Here is a 21,250-nt window from a genome sequence, read left to right on the forward strand (position 1 = left end):
TTTCATGGATCCTTGCTTTCTTTGCTTCCCTTAAGGGTCGAACATATCGCACGGCATATGTATCAAGACCCAACATAGAGAGTGTTTGCTTGTCATCTGACTTGCAGTCACCTTTGTTGTGTTACCCACAACGGGTAGGGGGGGAATGGCAACTCCGGGTTGATAGATTAGTTGACGCACGCGGCGTCACACGGCAGCCAGGTAACGTACATAAGTTCCTTCAACAATTTTAGTGTTGTAGCTAACAATGATTGTGACGAGCTGCCTCTCCGTCATTCTGAACACCACCTCCCGAGGTCTTGGTGTATGTTGAAGAAGATGTCAAGGTATCTGTAGAATGATGATTGGTGAGTGACCAATATCAGAAAATGAACGCACCTCGTAGTTTTGGTTTCCAAGTCCCTCCATTGGCATGGACATAGTTATTGTTATTCATGCTAGTGCTATGTAGATTGGTAGATATGAAATCAAATTGACAGTGAACACTTCGTTGTTGAGTGCTAGCTATTAGTGCGTCCAAGAGAAGATCTATTTACAACATGTCATCTGGCATTTGCCGGATCAACAGGGTGCTGCTTTGGACAGGATGATCCTGAGGAGTTGTTTGTTAAACAGGCTGTGTTCTCAAGATCTCAACCTCCATACGTGCCCTCTACACGCTGTCTTCTTACTTGAGGGTCTTATATGTTGATCAGAATACAATGACTATCACAATTGTATTCTTTAAGACTAAGGTGCCAGCTCCTCAAGTTCACGGTCAACAGATTTTCTACTTCTCGGTTGATAATGTGGTGTTTGTGGGTGGCCAAAGGGTAATAAATTATTTCTTTGCTAGATCACTTCTTGATAGTAAAGGAGTATATATATTTTGTGAGGTAAACTTAAACCTAGTAGGTAATATGGACCTCTCTGAACTGAATGTGGCACAAATATGTAAAACAATGTATAAAACGATAGATTATTGTATAGGCGCACCCTGTAAGATAGTATACAATCAATCTAGACTAGTGAATATGATTGTTTTCAAAGGCAACTCATAGGCCTTCACTTTCTTCGTGATCTCACAGTGTTGAGACAGAAAGTGGGAAAACTCCTGACTTCAAATTCCTATGTTCCCACACGGTTTGGGAAAAGAATGGAAGGGGAAAAACTTAATATATTATGTGAGAATGGAGTCCTTATATACATTTTAGAAACCATCCTTACTAAGCAATGAGTCATCAACTGGATTGGTAAGATTATGCTTACAAACCAAGCCTTTTGGTGTGCTGAATCAGCTGCTTACTAAAGTACATGAGTAAAATATTACAAAGCATGACGAATCATGACAAAACATGATGAGTCATGGAAAGTCCTTACAAATCAGAATATTACCAGTCACATGACATGCTTACAAACATATCTGAGTGGCTCACTGATGTAATCAAGTGGCTGAATAAACATAAACAAATAATGGAAAGAGACAGAAACTACAAATACAACTAAATAAATAGAAACAAAGTTTACATAAGTAAGAAGTATATCCTTTGTACACTCCTCTACTTATCCCCTTTTATACTGCTATTTGTATATGTCATGGTATGAACTCCATACATGCATGACAGTGCGCGCTCTCCAGACTGTGCCAGCTGAACGGGGAACGGGTGCGCCACATCACTTTCAATGTGACAAAGTACTCATCACTGCTCACAGGTGTCTTATTTGTCTTAACGAGCCAGAGTACACTGAGTGGAACTCACCAACATTTCCAAAGGTTTCACTGTCCCGGAATTAGTACTATCTTTTCCTCGGAGGTCCATCTTAACTAGGCCTATTGGTAGTCATTGCACCAAAACCTCCTTTGTATGAGATGATAGCCTGTCCATGAAAAGGAATTCACCTTCACACTTCACGAGGGCTGTCTCAGAAAGATAAGATACAAGATGCGTACTACGTGCCAACATAGATTTCGACAGACTGACCACACATTCAAGTTCGTCGAGCAGTACCTGGCTGCTGCAGCATGTGTAGACGTTTAACTTATTTGTGTTAGATATCAATGCACCCAACTTGTTATTAATGTACTTGCTACCAAGCCAAGTTAACTTTGCGATACCATCTAGGTGCGCTGTGTTGGAATGTTGATTTCATTGGTCTGCAATAAACAGCACTGACATTCCTTTAAAATGCCTCGGATAGCCTTTAAACCGAAACTACACTTAAGGTAGAATGAGAGTAAGCCTGCAAGTTGAGGCCGCTGGACTACTTCAAAGTGCCCTATCCATTGTCAATGTGATGTCGCCATACCTCATTCTTGTCTCTTAGTCACGTGGTCTGAACATTTGCTGGTCATTGCTAAAGCGGCTTTCCATTAAAATGGCTTGGATAGCCTTTGAACTGAAACTATATATAAGGTAGAATGAGAGTAGGCCTGCAAGTTGAGGCCACTGGACTACTTTGCCCTGTCCGTTGTGACGTCGCCACACCTCATTCTCGTCTCTTAGTCACGTGGTCTGAACATTTGCTGGTCATTGCTAAAGCAGCTTTCCGTTAAAATGGCTTGGATAGACTTTAAACTGAAACTATATATAAGGTAGAATGAGAGTAGGCCTGCAAGTTGAGGCCGCTGGACTACTTTGCCCTGTCCGTTGTGACGTCGCCACACTTCATTCTTGTCTCTTAGTCACGTGGTCTGAACATTTGCTGGTCATTGCTAAAGCGGCTTTCCGTTAAAATGCTTTAGATAGCCTTGAAAATGAAACTATATATAAGGTAAAATGAGAGTAGGCTTCCAAGTTGAGGCCACTGGACTACTGTGCCCTGTCCATTGTGATGTCACCATACCTCAACCTGGCCTCTTAGTCACGTGGCCTGAACATTTGCCGGTCATTACCGTGCGGAGCACGGTCACCTACAATGTTGCGTGACGTGCAGATTCAAAACAACACCAAACAAATCTGATCAGTTATGGTATCAAGGGCAATCCAACACACTCAGAAAAAAGGCGTCATAATGAAATCCGGAATATACCATTCTCACGGATTTCGTGACATATTAGGGTCTGAAATGCTGAGTGCGGTCCAATTATTTTCTTCCCTTTAACTCCTCGATGCTTCCACCTGGTTCCTACACATATCAAAAAGGTCAGTCGTTATCGCATAAGTACTAGACATCGCGACTCACCAATCACATTGCAAACAGAGCTGAGATTTCGTCCGCAGAGCCTTCAAAGCTTCATCCTCAACAAACATCATACACACTCCACGTCGTCGTACTAGATTTTCAATAAAAGCTATTTGAAGCTATCCATTGAACTATATATCCTTTCATCTCAATATCATGCATACCTCGTAAACGTCGACCATGAAGTGCATTGACTGTATTCGAAATGTCGATAGCTGATCCTAACTCAGCCATATGACTAATTGCATCCCCAATAAAAAGGCACTCGCTCCGCACGGTCACAAGTCGGCAACGCCGACCCCTAGTTGCCAAAGCGGTTTTCCGTTAAAATGCTTTAGATAGTCTTGGAACTGAACCATATATAAGACAAAATAAGAATGAGCTTGATGGGTGAGGGCACTGCACTACTGCGTATTGTCTACTATGATGTTGCTATATTTCAACCTTGTCATTAATGGGACTCAGAGTTGATTTCTAAACTCGCTAAAACATCGCTAAGACTTGGTAAGACTCGGTAAACTATCAGTAAAGTTTGAGAACAAACTCGGCCATAGATGGCCAGCACAGATTGGACTTCGAAACCATACTTGTGCATTTGCAAGTGATAATGTGAGTAGCGCGCATGATAAGGGACGTAGGAATATAGTAACTAGTCTGTCAGTCTCTACCTGCCCAAACAACAGAATTCCAGCAGGCTATATGTACTACGTGAGGAGGGGAACAATGAATAAGTACCGGGAACCAGACCCATCAGACAAGTGCATGAGTGAACAAAAAAACATGTGCTGTGGGGAGAGGGGAGGGGGGACTCATTAATAGTGGCCCATGTGCTTGGGGGAGTGGGATGAGGGCTGATGACAACAGAATGGGTCAAGCAACCGGTGGTGGGGAGCAGAGAGGGCCGTTGTCATCGGCATAAGGGTCATCATAGAGGTCACCATCTGGGTCATCAACTGGACTGCCCCCGGCGCCAGTGAAATGAGGAGGGGGGTGATGTGAAGGGGGAAGGTAAGCTGGGGGACTGCACTGAGCGCCAGTGTCAAGTTGTTTTGGCAGAGGGAGCCGAGGGGTTGGTTGAAGGAGGTGAGGGTTTGGTTTAAGGAGTCGAGGGTCCAGTTGAAGGAGTTGAGGGTCCTGTTGAAGGAGGCGAGGGTTTGGTTGAAGGAGGTGAGGGAATGGGGGAATGGGCCAAGCACCAGTAGCGTATGGGCTTGGGGGAGGGAGCTGGGTGCCAGCAGTAGTTTGATGGGTGGAGGAACCAGCCCCCCATGTCGATGAATAAGTGCATAGAAATCCACAGCGTGGCTGACTCCCGGCTGGGAGGTGAAAATTTTGGCGCTGCACGTTGCGTGAGTGATGGAGTTCATAGTGGTATTGGTGTTGTTGTTAGGGGAGTGAAAGTTGATGACGTTCGTGGTATTATTGGCGTTGTTGTTAGGAATGTTGATTTTCAGGGAGGTGATAGACTAAGGCACATTGGAACCAGTTGCCAGTGGTAGCATCCAGGGAGGGCAGCACAGCTGGGATGGTAGCTTGGTCGCTGTCATCTGCGACGAGTGAGACTTAGCACGCTGACCGTGGTAAAATTTGAAACTCCGATTGAAACTCCGCTTATCAATCGCACTGATCAGTTAGGGGGATGATAAGGGAACACATATCTCAATCTCAAGCCACATCATGCCTCGCCCATCCAGCCGTAAAGATCTCCTTCATGCAGTTGATAAAACTGCATTGTCATTAGCCCAACTCCAATATCAGCATGCATTGGAAGCTCAGGAATCAAGCTCTGATTCTAGCTCCAATTCCAACTCCAATTCCAACTCCAATTCCAACTCTGATTCAAGCATGGACATCACCTCTTCTCCCACCCTTTCCCCCAGCTCCTCCGGTGAATCTTCTGATGGATCTATGGATTCTGATGAGATCACTGCACGTTACGATCGGCTTCAGCACCAAATCGCAGCTCTTCGTGATGAGGTTGCAAGGGCTCGTGTCCTTAACAAGCCAGATGAGCCTCCCCCACGAGCTCCCCAGCTACACATGCTTGTCCATCACGAGAAACACTGCCCTTACTTATTTCGGCAAAAGCTACGTGTTGACCCTATCATTTTTGACGACATCCTCGATCAAATCTCTGATCATCATATCTTTTTCAACCGATCCAATAATCCCCAACTTCCCATTTCCATTCAGCTTGCTATTTTCCTTAATCGTGCCTGGCCACTATGGCAATGCGATTTCTCTTGAGGATGTTGCCCAATGGGCAGGTATAAGTGTTGGGTCAGTTGTGAATTGCACTAATCGTGTAATGATTGCACTGCTCGACCAGCATGACAAATTTGTTGGTTTCCCACATCCCGATTCAGAAGATGCTGAGCTTGCTCGGCAATTTGCAGAGTCCAAGACTTGTCCTGAGTGGCGCAATGGCATTCTAGCTATTGATGGCACAACAGTTGACCTCTATGCCAAACCTGCTCATTTTGGTGAGACATTCTATGATAGGAAATCTAACTATTCTCTTGGCTGCCAGGTATTTTTCCCCTCCCTTCATGATTAATAATTAAATTAATAATTAAATATTTTTAGGCAGTTGTTATGCCTCACAACCTTGTCATTGTCGATTATGCTCTTGGTCATCCCGGGAGTGTCCATGATGCCTATTCTTTCCGATCAACTCGTCTCTATCAACAGCATGAAACCCTTCTGCCAGATGACCATTGGGTTTGGGCTGACAGTGCATACCCACTTGAGAAGTGGTGCATAGTCCCTTTCAAGAAGCCCCGCAATGGAAGGTTGACCAAGGACCAGAAGACATTTAATTACAATCTTTCCACTGGTGTGCTCATATTTTTGTGATTTTTTGTGATGGTTTGGTTACTAATTTTTATTTTTATTTTTATTTTTATTTAGGTTCGTGTACGTGTTGAGCATGCATTTGCTGCTCTTAAGGGGCGGTTTCAATCCCTCCGAGAGCTTCGCCTCAATATTCACACCGAACTGAGAGCTTCAGATTGCTGTCCATTGGATTATGTGTTGCATCATCTTGCACAACATGATCATCCGATTTGAAGCTCACCACCGTGAGCAGAATCCAAAATTCCGCCGTTCTCAGAGGTGGGCTGAATGGGAGGCCAGAGAATTTGCAGCTAGAGAGATTGAGGATCCCGATGGTGATGAAGTTGTGGGTGACAGGTCTTATGAGGGTACTCCAGGGCAAGCTTCTCGTTTGAGGATGATGGATCAACTGTTTGACAGTCCTCACTCAAGAGCTGAACATAGGGAAGGGTAACTTGAAAGAACCAGGGTCACATTGGCAACCAGAAGGTACATGTACTACTACAAGAGATTCAACAAATGTATGTAAATGTTACTACTACAAGAGATTCAACAAATGTATGTAAAATGTATGTATCAAAATCAAGAAGCAAACTAACTACACCATGCTACAATTTACATGACAACAAGGACAAAAAAACAAGACAACAACAACACATACTCAAACTGATGGTGACGAGGTTGAGGGACCAGCACGGATCATGGTCTCGTATTGAATCTTCAGGCGCCAGGTCTCGGCCTCCTTTTCCTGCAAGGCAGCTGCAGCCTGAAGGCGCAAAATCTCCTTGTCCTTGGCCTCCTGCTCGCGTTGATGCGTGGTGGCCGAAAGGAGGACATCGTGCGAACGAGACTCGCAGCGCCACTGAAATTCCTTCTTCTGAGATTGATAATTCATCTTGATGGTGTAACGCTCGTTCCTCGATCCCTGGCGCTCGGACATGTCACTCTGCATGCTCCGAATTTCGTCGTTGAGCATGCTGAGGTGGCCCTCAACGTCCGTCGCCGAAGTCCTCTTCTTTTTCGAGCCGGCCGAGCTCTGCGGCTTTGCAGACAGTGATGTCTGGGATGCCGTCGGCGAAATGCGATAGTCGGTCGATTGATAGGACGAGGATGCTGTGGATGAGGGAGTGGAGCGGCTGCGGGATATCCCCGACGATGAAGCAAATGATGGAGGTCTACGTGGCGCTTGGCTGCCAGGTGAGGCAGAGCCAAACGCCATGCGACTATGGTATGCCGGTGTCTGGGGCTTCCGCGGGAGAACGAAGGCAGTTAGTTTGGACAGGAGGGGGAGAAGGAGAGGCTGCGTATTGCCGTTTGTGTCCCACCACTTTGGGGGGACTGCTGACGACACGACACCGGGAGGAGTTGTACTCCACCCCATCGTCGTCATCGTCGTCATCGTACATGTTGACGTCTCCGTCTAACACATCCAGCGCGTTCCCAAGGGGAGCAGAGAGAGGGCCGTTGTCATCGGCGTAAGGGTCATCATAGAGGTCACCATCTGGGTCATCAACTGGACTGCCCCCGGCGCCAGTGAAATGAGGAGGGGGGTGATGTGAAGGGGGAAGGTAAGCTGGGGGACTGCGCTGAGCGCCAGTGTCAAGTTGGTTTGGCAGAGGGAGCCGAGAGTCTTGGAGAGGGGGGCTGAGGGTTTGGGGGAGGGAGCTGAGGGTTTGGGGGAGGGAGCTGAGGGTTTGGGGGAAGGAGGTGAGGGGTCGGTTGAAGGAGGTGAGGGGTCGGTTGAAGGAGGTGAGGGGTCGGTTGAAGGAGGTGAGGGTCCGGTTGAAGGAGTCGAGGGTCCGGTTGAAGGAGTTGAGGGCCAGGAGGCTCTGTGTTCGTGGAGGGACCAGCCCCCCCACGTGGATGAATAAGTGCATAGAAGTCCCCGGCATGGTCGACTCCCGGCTGGGAGGTGAAAATTTTGGCGCCACACGTCGGGTTAGAAAACAGGATGGGGTGGAGTTGGTCGTACCATGGGAACTCGAGCAGTACTTGTTCTTAAAATAAAATAAAATAAAATAAGAAACAACGGTAAAAAAACAAACACTTACTGTGTAGATTAGCTGCTGCGTTTTCATCAAGGGGGGTGACGCCAGCACCGGTCTTGTTGAATTTGTTGAGTTGCTCCTTGAACGACTTCTTAAGACTTTGTAGAATTAAATAAGTAGCTACAGTCATCTGAGTGATAGAAACCACTTACGATACAATGCGGTTGCCCACCGCGACGTCAAATTTCTTTGGGTCCTCAGCATATGCCGCCGAATAATCCGAGTCCTTCTCAAAGATCAGTTTCGCCAAGAACCGATGGATTTCCCCTTTGTCCTTTCCAGAAGGACGCTCATCATTGTTAGAAGCAGCGGTTTTTTTCCCCTCGTAGAATAGTACGCGAGCATCTGCAGAATTAGTGGAAAGATGCCGCACCAGAGTGTCTGTGCGGTGGAGATCTGAAGGTTTGGTCCAATGGACGATTATCTTCGGTCCGGCAGGCCTAGGAGCCTGATTATGAGTGGGATTGGACCCACGTCCTCGAGCCTTCCCTCTTCCACGGGATGTGGATGGATGGGGGGGTAACTCCATCGCCTTTGGGCGACTTCGAGCGTCTGCTTGAAGCCTTGCAGAACGGCGGACACGTTGGCGGACAGCAGGCATTGGTATTCGAGCTCCGATACTTGATGCCGGCCGACTCCATCGTTGTTGGCTGTGCTAGAACGCTTAACCGGTTCTTTACCGAGCGCTTTAGCGAGTTTAGAAAACTACATTGATTCCCACTATTAACGCCTCTTCGAAGTGTAGATTTGCAGGGATCAATGGTCATTTATGAGCAACACAAATATATTCTAGAATACATGTAGATATTTGGCAAAAGCATAATTGTATCGGTCTATAGGTCTCATGACTACCATATCACGGACTCATGAGTTCACTGATGGTTACGCCTCAGGTGATGCCACCGCGAGGCTGAGAGAATTCACAATCTATACATAATTTCATGCAGAACCTGACATCACTTGCGACGAGTGGAACGTTCCTCATGTTAACCATTCGCGTGTGTGAAACTGGTTTGCAAATCAAAATCAACTTTATCGAACTGCTTCACATTTGCAATACTTACTTCGATCAATCAAGGATCTATATCTTCATCACCAAGAACACCTCGAAGATCGGTGTTGGCCCGAAGATCGGTGTTGGAAATGAGTTGCCAGAATCACCAACGTGTGGATCTTTCCTGTGCGTGATCTTGGTTTACCATACAAAATCAACTTTGATTCAATCGAGGACTTCCACTTTTTGCTCATTTCGCACCGCAATACTTCAACTAGTCAACGTCTTGAAGCAGGATCAAATATCCATCTCCATCATGTCCATTTTAGTGATACAAGCGCTGAATGGTGGTATATCTAGCACGAACACTAGATCGTTATAACCCCCAACATCCCCCACTCGCTCACACCCATCTCTCGAACATGACCATAGTCTCTACCGATCCCAGTTGGTGGCCGTTCATCAGTTCGAATATTTTTTTCAGCTATGGGATAATTTCGTCGTATCAGTTGGTGATATCTCGATCTAACATTGACTTGCGGTTTCGCAGTTGCCGCCGGCGTCGTGGTGGTATACGATTGGGGTGAGCAGGACTGTGTTCGAAAACCGCTCATGTTCTCATCAGATTTCCAGTCCTAATGCTCGGACAAGAGGTACGTCGGTGCTATTGCCGGAGTAGACAACCTGCTAAGAATGCTGTCATAGATTGAACAGATCTGGGTGAGTGACACAGTCCCATATCCGAGTCAAAAGAAAAACAGGTGGATACAATAAATTCGCGACAGAGGCAACGCTGGTCTCTCATGACTGTGATGTATTTGCTTGTTCGTACCTCATATTATCCTATAGCGTGGTTGGCAAGTTGTGCTGACTCCAAAATGTTCTAGATACGCTATATTGGAATACCATATTCTGTGTATGTGTTTGAGGCCAACAAGTTCGCACTGTACTAATGGCCCATCTCTCGTTGTCAGTATCAACGTTCTGGGTATGTCTCATATGCACTGTGTTCGATTCTTCTGACCGGCTGCACGCAGATGTTTCACCATCGGTCTCCGAGACAGATGCAGTGAGTATTCCAGAATCATCTCATTCCTATCCAATGAATACACTCATGCGTAGGGGTGAGTGAGATTCTCAACATTGAACTTGGCTCGACATAATGACTCAATAGGTGTGAGTCGCAGCGTTTGGTCCTACTACGAGGGTGATCACTAATCGGGTGTTTCAGGCAATATTATGTACTATGCAAGGAATGGGACAAATGTAGTCGTAACTGCCATGCTGGGTGGTGAGCTGCAATACCTCAGTGATATTGACTCGACTGAAACACGATGCAAGTCATCATGATTGCTCGCTTGCATGCCATGTATCAGAGATCTAGGAGGATGCTTATCTCCCTTGTCGTCATCTGCCTGGCTGTTAACATCGCCTGCGGAGTGCTCACAGCAATAGGACTCAAGAATTTTGTAGGGGGTAAGCTTTACTTGTCGACTTGAAAAACGCCGCTCATTGGACAACTACCAGAGGAGCTGATACTCTCTGGAACGTCTATGTGCGGCTTTGGATATGTGGGGGATGTCCTGCCTCTGATTTCAATCACTTGGATGCTCAACACTGTTTGGGAGGTCCTTGCACTGTGTCTTTCAGTCTGGATTGCTGTGAAACACTTCCGTGAGATGCGACGACTCGGCCCATCGACAGGATCGACCATAGGGGACTGTTTTAGAGTCCTGATAAAATCTCACGTGCTTTATTTTGCAAGGTGAGCTTGTAATGTAAATGTGTTCGTCTTTTTCAGCTCAAGTTCCACATGTGCTAGCTTTGTTTGCGTCTCTTGCCTCGAGTTAGTTCTTAATCTCTCTCCAGACCTTGATGGTGCGCCGACCTGTCGCCAAGATCTGCTTGTAACCACTGCTCATCATTTCTGTAGAATTCAAATTCTACGGGAGATCAGATACTCGGTGGTGCTATTGAAATTTTATCGAGCGTGCAGTTCTTTGTGCTGGGACCACGCCTTATCCTTAGCGTTCGAGAGTATCACGCTAAGCTCGTGGCCGAATCCGATGCAGAAACTAGTATGAATTCGATTGTTTTCCAGGAGCATGTACAAATATCAACTAGCAGTACTGTATAGGGAAATGCTTGCCGAGTGTTCTGCAGGGAGGAGAAATGTGGCCCAGGATCTGTCGTGGTATTTATTTAAGTTATGCTGTTTCAAAGTATATTTAAGACGAGACTTGTGTAGACAAACTCATTTCTTGTTGATCACTACTGGAAGTTGGTGAACTGCCCGCCCTCACTTGCACCAAGTGGCAAGCTCAAATTATCCGCCGGAACGTCTAGCAACCAACCCAGTCTTTGATGCCCAGACAGCTGATTCTACGTGTTTGCGGAGTTCTGCTGTCTGAGCACACACATGATGAAAAAGTGACCGAGAGGCATGAACCCCAGATGGCTGTAACTCATTCGTGCTGAGAGGTGCTTCCATCTATCTGGGCCACGGCGAAGGAACAGGAATGAATCGCGCGGACTTGTGGTTCGACTGTACGCCTCTATCACGAATGAGCATGGCAAAGAGATGAGGTGTGCTGAGCGGGGAGTAGAAAATTAGAGAATCGGGGCTCACTATTAATGAGACATCGACCACGATATTCTGAAATTGCATCTATACATACGTTGATCGGACCCGCGCCATCGCAAATTTTCGCCCAAGCGACTGCAAATTGTGCGTCGGGTTTGCGTCCTTGCGATGATCTGTTGGAGCCCATCCTGCCGCAAAGCACGACCGTCAAAGTGAAGCACCGATCGAGATACATACATACGTATATCCATCATTTGGACCGAATAAATGGAAAGCAAGTGGGCTGGCAAGTAGAAGTAGTGTATCTGAGCTGAGACAGCTGATAGCCCAAGGTTCCGCAGCATAATCAGACTCGGAGTCCGAGTCGGACTCTCGCCTTCACTCGTGGACTGTCCAGGCAGAGCGTCCTTGCCATTCAAGGGTATTTCGCGCGACCAAGGTATTTGGACCCTTTTATCCGTTTTATTTATCCAGCTCCACAAGTAAGTAGAGGAGAAAAAACTGAAATCTGTTCTATCGATACGAAAGTAGTTGTAAGCTTTGAAGCTCAAGCAAGCCTGGTCCGCCGGACACTACAAGGAAATACAGAATCACGTGACATGCGCGTCCCGCATTATTTCAATTTGACTTAGTTTCTGTTTCTCTAGCTCGAATAGACCGTGAATCTCGGATGCAGTGGAGATGGTAGGCATCACATTTCAGTCCAAATATAGGATAACTGACAGGTTTTGCCCAGACGGAGACGGACAGACTCGCGCGCAGCCGCAGCCGGAAATTCCGACCAATCAAGGATCGTGGGGCGGGATCAAATATCCATCTCCATCATGCCTATGCTTGGCGATGCAAGCGCTGAATGGTGGTATATCTAGCACGCACACTAGATCGTTATACGCCCCCAACATCCCCACTCACTCGCATCCATCTCTCGAATATGACCATAGAATCAAATGATCCCAGTTGGTGGCCAATAATCAGTTCGCATGTTTTTTCCAGCTATTGGATAGGTTCGTCGCATCAATCGGTGATGTCTCGATCTAACATTGACTTGCGGTTTCGCAGTTGCTGCTGTCGTCGTGGTGGTATACGATTGGAGTGAGCAGGACAGTGTTCGAAAACCGCTGATATTCTCATCATATTTCTAGTACTAACACTCGGACAAGAGGTAGGTCAGTGCTATTGCCGGAGCAGCCAACTTACTAAGAATCACAGATTGAACTGATCTGGGTGAGTGGCAGAGTCCTGTATCAGAAGGAAAATGAGAGAATACAACGATTTGCGATAGAGGCAACGCTGGTCCCTCATTACTGTGCTGTACATTGTTGTTCGTACCTCATGTTATGCTATAGCGTGGTTAGCGATTGTGCTAACTCCAAAACGTTCTAGATACGCTGCATTGGAATACTGTATTCTGTGTACGTGTGCGAGGCCAACAAACTGTCGCTGTGCTAATAGCTTATCTCTGACAATTAGTGCCAATATTCTGGGTATGTCTCATGCGCTGTGTGAGATTCTTCTGACCGGCGGCACACAGAAAATATGTCATTGGTCTCGCTAACAGATGCAGTGAATATTCCGCAACCATCTCATTCCTATGCAATGGATATACTCATGTGTAGGAGTAAGTGAGATTCTGAACATTGAATGTAGTTCAACATAATGACCCAATAGGTGTGAGTTGGAGCGTTTGATACTAGTACGAGGTGATCACTGATTGGGTGTTTCAGGCAATATCGTGTACTACGCAATAAGTGGGACATGTGTGGTCGTAACTGCCATGCTGGGTGGTGAGTTGCAATACCTCAGTGATATTGACACGACTGAAATACGATGCAAGTCATCATGATTGTTCGGTTGCATGCCATGTATCGGAGATCTAGGATCATGCTTATCTTCCTTGTGATTATCTTCTTCGCCGTTAACATCGCCTGCGGAGTGATCACGGCAATAGCTCTGAAGCATTCGGTGGGGGGTAAGCTTTACTTGTTGACTTGAAGAACACAGCTCATTGGACGAACAACAGTGGGGCTGATACTCTCCGGCACATATATGTGCGCTTTTGAAGATGAGGGGGATGTCCGGCTTTTGACTTCAATGGTTTGGATGTTCAACATTGTTTGGGAGGTCCTCGTTCTGTGTCTTTCAGTCTGGATTGCTATGAAACATTTCCGTCACCTGCGACGACTCGGCTCATCAAAAGGATCGACCATAGGGGACTGTTTCAGAGTGCTGATAAAATCTCACGTGCTTTATTTTGCAAGGTGAGCTTGCAATGTGAATGTACTTGTCTTTCTACTCAAATCCCACACGTGCTAGCTTTCTTTGTGTCTCCTGCCTCCAGCTCGTTTATCTCTCTCCATCGCGCTTGGTACGCTGACCTGTCTGACATCTACTTGTGACAACTGCTCATGATTTCTGTAGAATTCAAATTCTATGGGAGCTCAGATACCGGATGGTGTTTCTGAAATTTTATTTGGTGTGCAGACGTTTGTGTTGGGACCACGCCTCATCCTTAGCGTTCGAGAATATCACGCAAAACTTGTGACCGGATCCCACGCAGAAACTAGAATGAGTTCGATTGTCTTCCAGGAGCGTGTACATGTACCAACTAGCAGTACTGTGTAGGGAAATGCTTGTCGGGTGTTCTGGATGGAGGAGATATTTGGTCGAGGATCCGTCGTGGTATTTATTCAAGTCATGATGTTTCAAAGTATATTTGAGACGAGGGTTATGTCGAGAAACCCATTTCTTGTTGTATCACTCCTGGAAGTCAGCCCCCACTTGCACCAAGTGGCAAGCTCAAATTATCTGCAACGTCTAGCAACCAACCCAGTCCTTGATGGTAAGACAACTTATTCTACGTGTTTGCGGAGTTCTGCTGTCTGAGCACACAGATGATGAAAAAGTGACCGTGAAGCGTGAACCCCGAATGGCTGTAACTCATTGGTGCTCAGATGCCTTTTCATCCATCTGGGCCACAGAGAAGGAGCAGGAATGAATCGCGCGGACTCGTGGTTCGCCTGTATGCCCATATTGCAAACGAGTGTGGAAAATAGATGAGGTGTGCAGAACGAAGAGTAGAGAATTAGAGGATCGGAGCTAACTATTAATGACATCGACCACGATATTCTGAAATTGCATCCATACACACGTTGATCGGATCCGCGCCATGATAGTGTTTCACCAAAGCGACTGCAAATTGTGCGTCGGGTTCGTATCCTTGCATTGATCTGTTGGAGCCCATCCTGCTAAGCATGACTGTCAGAGTAAAGTACCGATCGAGATACATACATGTATCTACCATCTGGACCGAATGAATGGAAGGGCTGGAAAGTAGAAGTAGCATGTCTGAGCTCAGACAGGTGATAGCCCTAGGATTCTGCAGCATAATCGGTCTCTCGCCTTCAATCGCAGGACTGTCCAGGCAGAACGCCCTTCTGCGCCCTTGCCATTCAAGGGTGTTTCATTTTCGCCCGACGAAGGTATCGGAACCCTATTGTTCAGCTCTACAATTAAATAGAAGCAGTAAGAGGGGTCTATCGATATGAGAAGAGCTGAAAGCTTTCAAGCGGAGGTAGAACTCCAACCTGAGGGTCCGGAGGTGTTTTTCTCTTGCCACTTTGAACAGAGCAATAATCCGGTAACTCAAAAAATGCCGGTTTATTCCGCGTAGTACATACAAAGTTCAAGTTCAACTTGATGCTGACTCTCAGAGACTGACAGCTACTGAAGCACTCTAAGTGTTATAGAACCTATAACACACAATGGTCTCCGTAAACGTATCTGCAGCGGGGAAGCCAATTGCTCTGGCTCGTGGCCTCCCCATGGTCGTGGAACTTTCAGGGAAGCAACTCGAGGACGCGACTATTGCAGATGTCAAGAGTGCGATAGCTAAAAAATTTCCGCGAGTAAGTCTTTTCCTGTCCACACAGCCGGACGTCTAAAATCATTTTCAAGTTCTACTTGGACCGCCAAAAAATTACCCTCAAAGATTCCAAGAATATTCTAGCTGATGACGTTACGTTGAAGGTTGCTGGTGTGGCAGAAGGCGGGGAGTTGTCTGTGAAAGACCTCGGCCCGCAAATTAGCTGGAAAACTGTATTCTTGGTTGAATATGTGAGTGCCATGTATGATTCGTAGTTGCAAGCTACTACCGTGCCATCCCCAGGCTGGCCCACTGTTCATCCACCCTGCGATCTATTACTTCCCCAAGATATTTTATGGTGGTCCTGTGCAGCACAGCATGCTTCAACGGTATTTGCATGCATGACTTCCTGGTTTAAATGGTGTGCTCAAGCGTGATCAGCTATGTATTAGCATTTGTCATGCTGCACTTCGCCAAACGTGAGCTAGAAACGCTGTTCGTGCATCGTTTTTCGCATGCGACTATGCCCTTCATGAATATCTTCAAGAAGTATGCGTTTTGAGAAACATGCTGCTTTGGTAGACTGACATGTTTGTTAGCTCTGCTCATTATCACCTTGGAAGTGGTATGTTTATGTGTATTGGGAGACAGCAATCAAGCTGACTCCATATAAGGTCTTGCCCTTGCGTACAGTATTTACAGTCCTGTGTATGGTGCTGCCTCGCCCTACATTCGTGGCACAGTTCGCAATGATCCTCTGTACATTCAAGCAGGTGCTGCTATCTGGCTGGTGTGTCCCGGTATTTCGACATGCATTGCAACGCTTACTGAATGCCCGCCTGCTTGCAGTTCTCCGAAATCTCCAATCTCATCACTCACATCAAGCTCCGTAAGCTCCGGCCTGCAGGAAGCCGTAAACGCGCCATTCCCAAAGGATACGGCTTCAACCTCGTCTCGTTCCCGAACTACTTCTTCGAATTCCTTGGATGGTTGGTCATTGCGGCTCTCACAGGAAGCTACGTTGGTACGTGCTGCTTTCTGTTTTTTTTTGTGTTTCTGTTTTGAAGTCATGGTCCGCGGACTAGCATGGATCTTCCTGGTCATTTCGACGTATCAGATGTATGTCTGGGCTATTAAGAAGCACCGTGCATATAGGAAAGACTTCGGGAGCGATTACCCAAGGGATAGGAAGGCGATGTTCCCTTTCATTGCGTAAGTGGTGTGTGGCGTATCTCAGCAGCATGCCATTATACATATGCGCTATATCCGAGGATGATTGCTCTCATGTCTACGGGAACCACTATAGTTCCCTGCGTGTTCTTCCCTTCTGCCTCACAGTCTGAAAGTAACACGCGTTTAATAATCATTGATCATGTATGCACGATCGCAAACCCTTTGTGAACAGCTTACCACTCATGACTGGGAGAATTGTCCGTTCGGTTCGTTTGTAAGTGCTCTTAGGTCGGTTTCATCTGTTATAGTGACTCATTTCTTATCGATCTACAGGAAGCCTATGACCTCCTTATCATGAGGGACTTACACCGACCTAGAAGATGGGCTCAGAAGCACACCAGTCCTTTCGTGACTCGCTCACAAATGTCGATACTGATCTTCTAGATTTCTTTGCGTAAGGTTACTTGCAGAATCGTTTTAGAAAATGTACATAAAGCTCCTTTCATGCGCACAGGATAATCAAGGAATCGCCGCAAACACCCAGCGGCTCACAGCGATCGTTCAAAAACGAGTGTACGTTCAAACAGCTCTACCTCGATCCTCTTTTTTGGGACTGGGCAACCCAGCAAATGCTCCTCAAAGCTCCTTTTTCCTGCGAACGTCACACCGCATCGCCGGCACGGATATGTTACGCCGAGATGTATGTCTTGAATGTGCTTGACAATGGCGCACTTCTCCATGTGTTGTGCGCAGCCATCCCACCAGCATGTCAGGGTGGTGTCGTCAGGCACCCGGCACCCATGAACGCTACAGAGGTGCAAGGATAGCGCGTCACCTTTGAGGACGTCGCGGCAGCGCACTCCGTCGCCTCTGTCCCAGAGGCAAATGATTTTGTCCTTCAACAGAGTTGGTGGGGATGGTGCCTTGTGAAAAGATGAGCAACGTTGATCTGGATCGCAAGAAATGTGGACTTACCAACCCGATGGTGTACTCGATGGTCATGATGCGTGCGGTTCGGGAATTAATGTCAGAGCGAACTGTGGTGGCCTTTTGAAAGCGCGATGTCAGTGCATCCCGACACTGCACCTCTTATTAGAAACGATAACATCTGAGTCAGGGAAAAACGCAAAAGGCAGGCTGTCAAGAAGCTCTGGTTTGCAAGTAGGACATGTTGCTTAGATTGTACATAACCCATTGTCTCAGTGTCAAAGTGAAACACCAGAGCTTTGAAATTACATAGTCCAGACTCCAGGCTTAATTACAGCTTTGTCACTTTCCTAATCTAGCATGGCCATCTGTATCACTTGCACACACCCCATATCGCACCTCTACACGGTTTACGAATCCGCGTACAACCTGAGACTTGAACAATGCGTTGGTGCACGGTGTCACTCATTTTTGTTTAATTCTAACACGAGAGTTACTGGCAGAGCAAGTGCCTGAAATTTGCAGATCCATATGTCGAACACGACTCTCTGACGCTCCTCTTGGACCTTATTCTGCTGAAGCGGGAAGTGTATAGACATCTGATATATAATAGAGGGACGGAGCCGCGAAAGGCACTCGGGAAGAGCAAGACTGGTCTCGAGGGCAGTCAGGAAGGTACGGACAAACTGGCTGCTACCAAAAACCGACAAAGGGAGAAAGTGAGGGATTGCTAAGTCTGTCGATGATACCGTTGCTGAGTACCCGGCTTGTAGGACAGGTGGTGGCTTATTTTGAAGCTTGCCTGCGGGCTTATCACCGTCGATGCATGTACGTGAAGTTATTAGCCACGAGTCCCACTGCACCCTGGCTCATTTACCTTAGTTATCCGGTGGGCACAGCTCAGTAAGCTTTATTTTTTGTTCAAAGGCTATCGCGTTCTTATAGACATTAGATCCTCAGATATCCGCAGACGTTTCACGGTGGACGGTTGAAACCAACATTGTCTTCCTCCGGATCCTCATTGGATGCCTTATAGGTGCCTTGCTTGCTTTTCTCATTCGAGTGTTATGCTTACAGCTTGTGCAGAAACATTTGCATTTCATGGAGGAGTGATGTTTGCATCGTATTTTGTACTCGCATTCTCGGATTTTTTTCGTTCGAGGAGAAGTACCTCGCCAGCAGAAATATCAGGTGTTCGACAACAGTTCAAGTGAGCTTCAGAATCTGCTGTAGTTATTGATACCTCAATTGCAAGCCTAGGTTCTCACTCGTCCCTCTGACAATTTTCTACTCTTCCCTCACAAAACTTTTCCTTCTCTTCTTGCTCACGATATGGCGCCCTTCCGCATCTAAACCTGGAGGTTCTCCATACTATTGGGATCCTTCATACTACAGCAGCTCTTTTGTCACACGTGCCCTCGAAATATGGGATGAGGACAAACTAGATCGTGAGTGGGTCGTTAGGAATGTTTTGGGTGGAATGGCGACTGGATTTGGACTTCGGGGTTTGTAATGGTCTATATTTCTTACAATTCGCACTTGACTGAACAATTCCCTCGCAGTTGTGCTCGACTGTCATCCTGTCTTTACGACAATGGTGATCCTTGTTGGGTGGTTAGCGAAAACAGTTGTTGCGGGATTTCTCAAGAATTGGGTGGGTGGAGACGAGCATAGTGGTGACCAATGGATGGCATATAGTATCCCGTAGTCTCCCATAGTCCACTGTTTCTCTTGTATAGATTTGATTTGGATCATGTCTAGAGCAGGTTGGAGTAAGCCGAGCAGGACCCCTGACACCAACATTGGAACATATGCAATCCAACTGAAATGCATACCCATACTCTTCACCACTAACCACAGCGATGCCTGCAACATCCAGTTCATCTTCTCGCGCCCTGAACGCGATCCTACCACTCGTCGCGTCTGGGCAGCCCTACGAAGCGCACCAGAAAGCGCGCACCTTCGCTTCACGGTACAGCAAGTCTGGGCAGTACGACACTGCCATCGACGTGCTCTTCCAGAGTGCGAGAGAACTCCTGAAAGTTGGCCAGCAGGGTAGTGGAACAGATTTGACGTTGTTCCTCTTAGAAGTATATGAAAGCAAGGACGAGGTCGTTGATGATGAGTCTCGAGGTGTGTGCTCCTGATCCCCGCGGAATACGTTACTGATTCGATATGCTCAGGGAGACTAACGCAACTCATCGCACTGACTGGATCATCCGGGTCATGGAGGAAAACGATCATTGACAGATCCATATCGTACAGTTGTCCTCATATCGGATCGAGACTAGGGCTGATCATCATCATACGTTTAGATGGTCAGCAAGACATGGTGAATGTCCCGCAGGTGACCAGGACTTGCACCACTATGTCGGAGAGCTCCTATACAAAGGTATATATATGACAGCATCTACAAAAGTGACCGTCGTGCTCACGATGAATAGATGGGGCCTTCGATGCGGCAGAACCTCACTTCCTCGCATCAGGCAAAAGGGATAGCGCACGTTCACTAGCGAATATGATGGTAGAATGGTCCGCAGCAGGCGGAGCTCCAGGGATCTTTGCTCTTCGAGGCACACTACCGTAAGTCGGGACTCACGTCCATATTATTTCCTTCGTTCTCCGACTCATGGCATCCCATCACAGATATCTACAAAATGGCAACATCATCGGAGCTCGCACCTTCATTTCGCAGTTTATTGCACAATTGATTTCATCTCGACCGAATCTGGTTTCACCACTACAGACATCTCCATTACCTGTTACCCCTACGAGTGAAATCACACATACGACTGAGCCTGTGCTCAACTTCTGTCAGCTTGCTGTCTTGACATGTCAACGTGCGAATGGGGAGAAGAATAAAGTGATGCGTGAGAGCTGGGTAAGGCTTTGCGGAACATACCAAGCCAAAGGTGGCGTCTTAGCGACCAAGGAAGTTCGGGTGGTAAGTCAAATGCTTATTGCCTTCTTGATTTTCTCAAAACAAACCCCATCGTTTAGACACTACAGGAGATAGCGACGTTGTACTTTGCAATTCCTCCGCCACGCACTCAGCCTGATAATCCATTGGGAGCTATGATCTCCTCTATGCTGGGCGGTGGGATGCCGGGAGGAGGGGCGCCTCCGCGGCGGATGCTGTCTCCCGCTGTGAGCGGACCATCAGCACCAGGGCTAGATTAGTCTCCATTCAAAATTTTTTGATTGGATGTAGTTTGGGCATCAGCGGGACGGACATAAGATGGTAAGATAATCGAAAGTGACATGCTATTGGGTATCTTCGAGGTATCAAAATGCAATATTCGTCGTACATATTTTACTTTACATACACAATCACTCTTTGCTAGACGTGTTCTGCACATGCCCTTTTCGTTATCCGTTCCAACATGTTTCTTTTATTCTGGCATCCTCAGAACGAATTCTCCCTCGGTCTCTCGATCCGAAGACTGAGGTGAGTATGCGCAGTTACGGATACATGATATTTTCATTCTAACTACCTACATAGAAAGTTCTCCTTTCGTTTCTAGTCCGAGCCTCTCTTCGTTTGAGACGAGGCCAGCGGAAGCAATATTCAATGATCCTGACCGAGTGATAGTCTCTTATAGCTAGCCTAACGCATGCATATGAGAGTTGGCATGTCTGATCTATCGTACATGACGTGGACGTAT

General features: G+C 46.8%; 5 protein-coding genes across 5 annotated transcripts; 3 read left to right on the top strand and 2 right to left on the bottom strand.

Moving 5' to 3' along the window:
* Positions 1 to 4,032: 4,032 nt before the first annotated feature.
* Positions 4,033 to 4,529, bottom strand: DFJ58DRAFT_728011 (uncharacterized protein; the record flags this gene model as incomplete). Its single annotated transcript, XM_041385543.1, has 2 exons — positions 4,033 to 4,296; positions 4,359 to 4,529. 2 exons carry the CDS (start codon positions 4,527 to 4,529, stop codon positions 4,033 to 4,035), a joined length of 435 nt encoding a protein of 144 aa, XP_041243807.1.
* Positions 4,530 to 6,658: 2,129 nt separating this feature from the next.
* On the bottom strand, positions 6,659 to 8,646 carry DFJ58DRAFT_883165 (uncharacterized protein; the record flags this gene model as incomplete). The annotated part of the gene is made up of 5 exons (XM_041394584.1): positions 6,659 to 7,297; positions 7,323 to 7,902; positions 7,970 to 7,994; positions 8,049 to 8,143; positions 8,198 to 8,646. 5 exons carry the CDS (start codon positions 8,644 to 8,646, stop codon positions 6,659 to 6,661), a joined length of 1,788 nt encoding a protein of 595 aa, XP_041243808.1.
* Positions 8,647 to 15,384: 6,738 nt separating this feature from the next.
* Positions 15,385 to 16,701, top strand: DFJ58DRAFT_660637 (3-oxo-5-alpha-steroid 4-dehydrogenase-domain-containing protein; the record flags this gene model as incomplete). The annotated part of the gene is made up of 8 exons (XM_041382163.1): positions 15,385 to 15,528; positions 15,578 to 15,736; positions 15,789 to 15,874; positions 15,927 to 16,034; positions 16,085 to 16,110; positions 16,160 to 16,275; positions 16,335 to 16,509; positions 16,571 to 16,701. The coding sequence occupies 8 exons, from the start codon at positions 15,385 to 15,387 to the stop codon at positions 16,699 to 16,701; spliced, it is 945 nt and encodes a 314-aa protein (XP_041243809.1).
* A 1,240-nt stretch (positions 16,702 to 17,941) lies between these two features.
* On the top strand, positions 17,942 to 19,310 carry DFJ58DRAFT_788796 (Arv1-like family-domain-containing protein). The gene is made up of 8 exons (XM_041390169.1): positions 17,942 to 18,032; positions 18,089 to 18,304; positions 18,359 to 18,413; positions 18,468 to 18,488; positions 18,538 to 18,621; positions 18,672 to 18,795; positions 18,846 to 19,090; positions 19,148 to 19,310. The coding sequence occupies exons 1-8, from the start codon at positions 17,946 to 17,948 to the stop codon at positions 19,291 to 19,293; spliced, it is 978 nt and encodes a 325-aa protein (XP_041243810.1). The 5' UTR covers positions 17,942 to 17,945; the 3' UTR covers positions 19,294 to 19,310.
* Positions 19,311 to 19,369: 59 nt separating this feature from the next.
* DFJ58DRAFT_788798 (uncharacterized protein) lies at positions 19,370 to 21,217 on the top strand. Its single transcript, XM_041390170.1, has 6 exons — positions 19,370 to 19,718; positions 19,769 to 19,844; positions 19,901 to 19,977; positions 20,030 to 20,168; positions 20,232 to 20,529; positions 20,586 to 21,217. The coding sequence occupies exons 1-6, from the start codon at positions 19,448 to 19,450 to the stop codon at positions 20,763 to 20,765; spliced, it is 1,041 nt and encodes a 346-aa protein (XP_041243811.1). The 5' UTR covers positions 19,370 to 19,447; the 3' UTR covers positions 20,766 to 21,217.
* The last annotated feature ends 33 nt before the right edge of the window (positions 21,218 to 21,250 follow it).

Source organism: Suillus subalutaceus, assembly GCF_016647625.1.
Source record: "Suillus subalutaceus strain FC151 chromosome Unknown DFJ58scaffold_54, whole genome shotgun sequence".
In the NCBI taxonomy this organism is placed as follows: Eukaryota; Fungi; Basidiomycota; class Agaricomycetes; order Boletales; family Suillaceae; genus Suillus; species Suillus subalutaceus.

Bases quoted from the DNA above. Each gene is read 5' to 3' on its own strand.
- DFJ58DRAFT_788798 (XM_041390170.1), top strand. From the start codon at position 19,448: ATGCCTGCAACATCCAGTTCATCTTCTCGCGCCCTGAACGCGATCCTA. The intron at 20,169-20,231 runs GTAAGTCGGGAC...ATCCCATCACAG, and splicing joins GCTCTTCGAGGCACACTACC to ATATCTACAAAATGGCAACA. The intron at 20,530-20,585 runs GTAAGTCAAATG...CCCATCGTTTAG, and splicing joins CGACCAAGGAAGTTCGGGTG to ACACTACAGGAGATAGCGAC.
- DFJ58DRAFT_788796 (XM_041390169.1), top strand. From the start codon at position 17,946: ATGGCCATCTGTATCACTTGCACACACCCCATATCGCACCTCTACACG. The intron at 18,414-18,467 runs GTACGTGAAGTT...CATTTACCTTAG, and splicing joins GCTTATCACCGTCGATGCAT to TTATCCGGTGGGCACAGCTC. The intron at 18,489-18,537 runs GTAAGCTTTATT...TATAGACATTAG, and splicing joins TATCCGGTGGGCACAGCTCA to ATCCTCAGATATCCGCAGAC.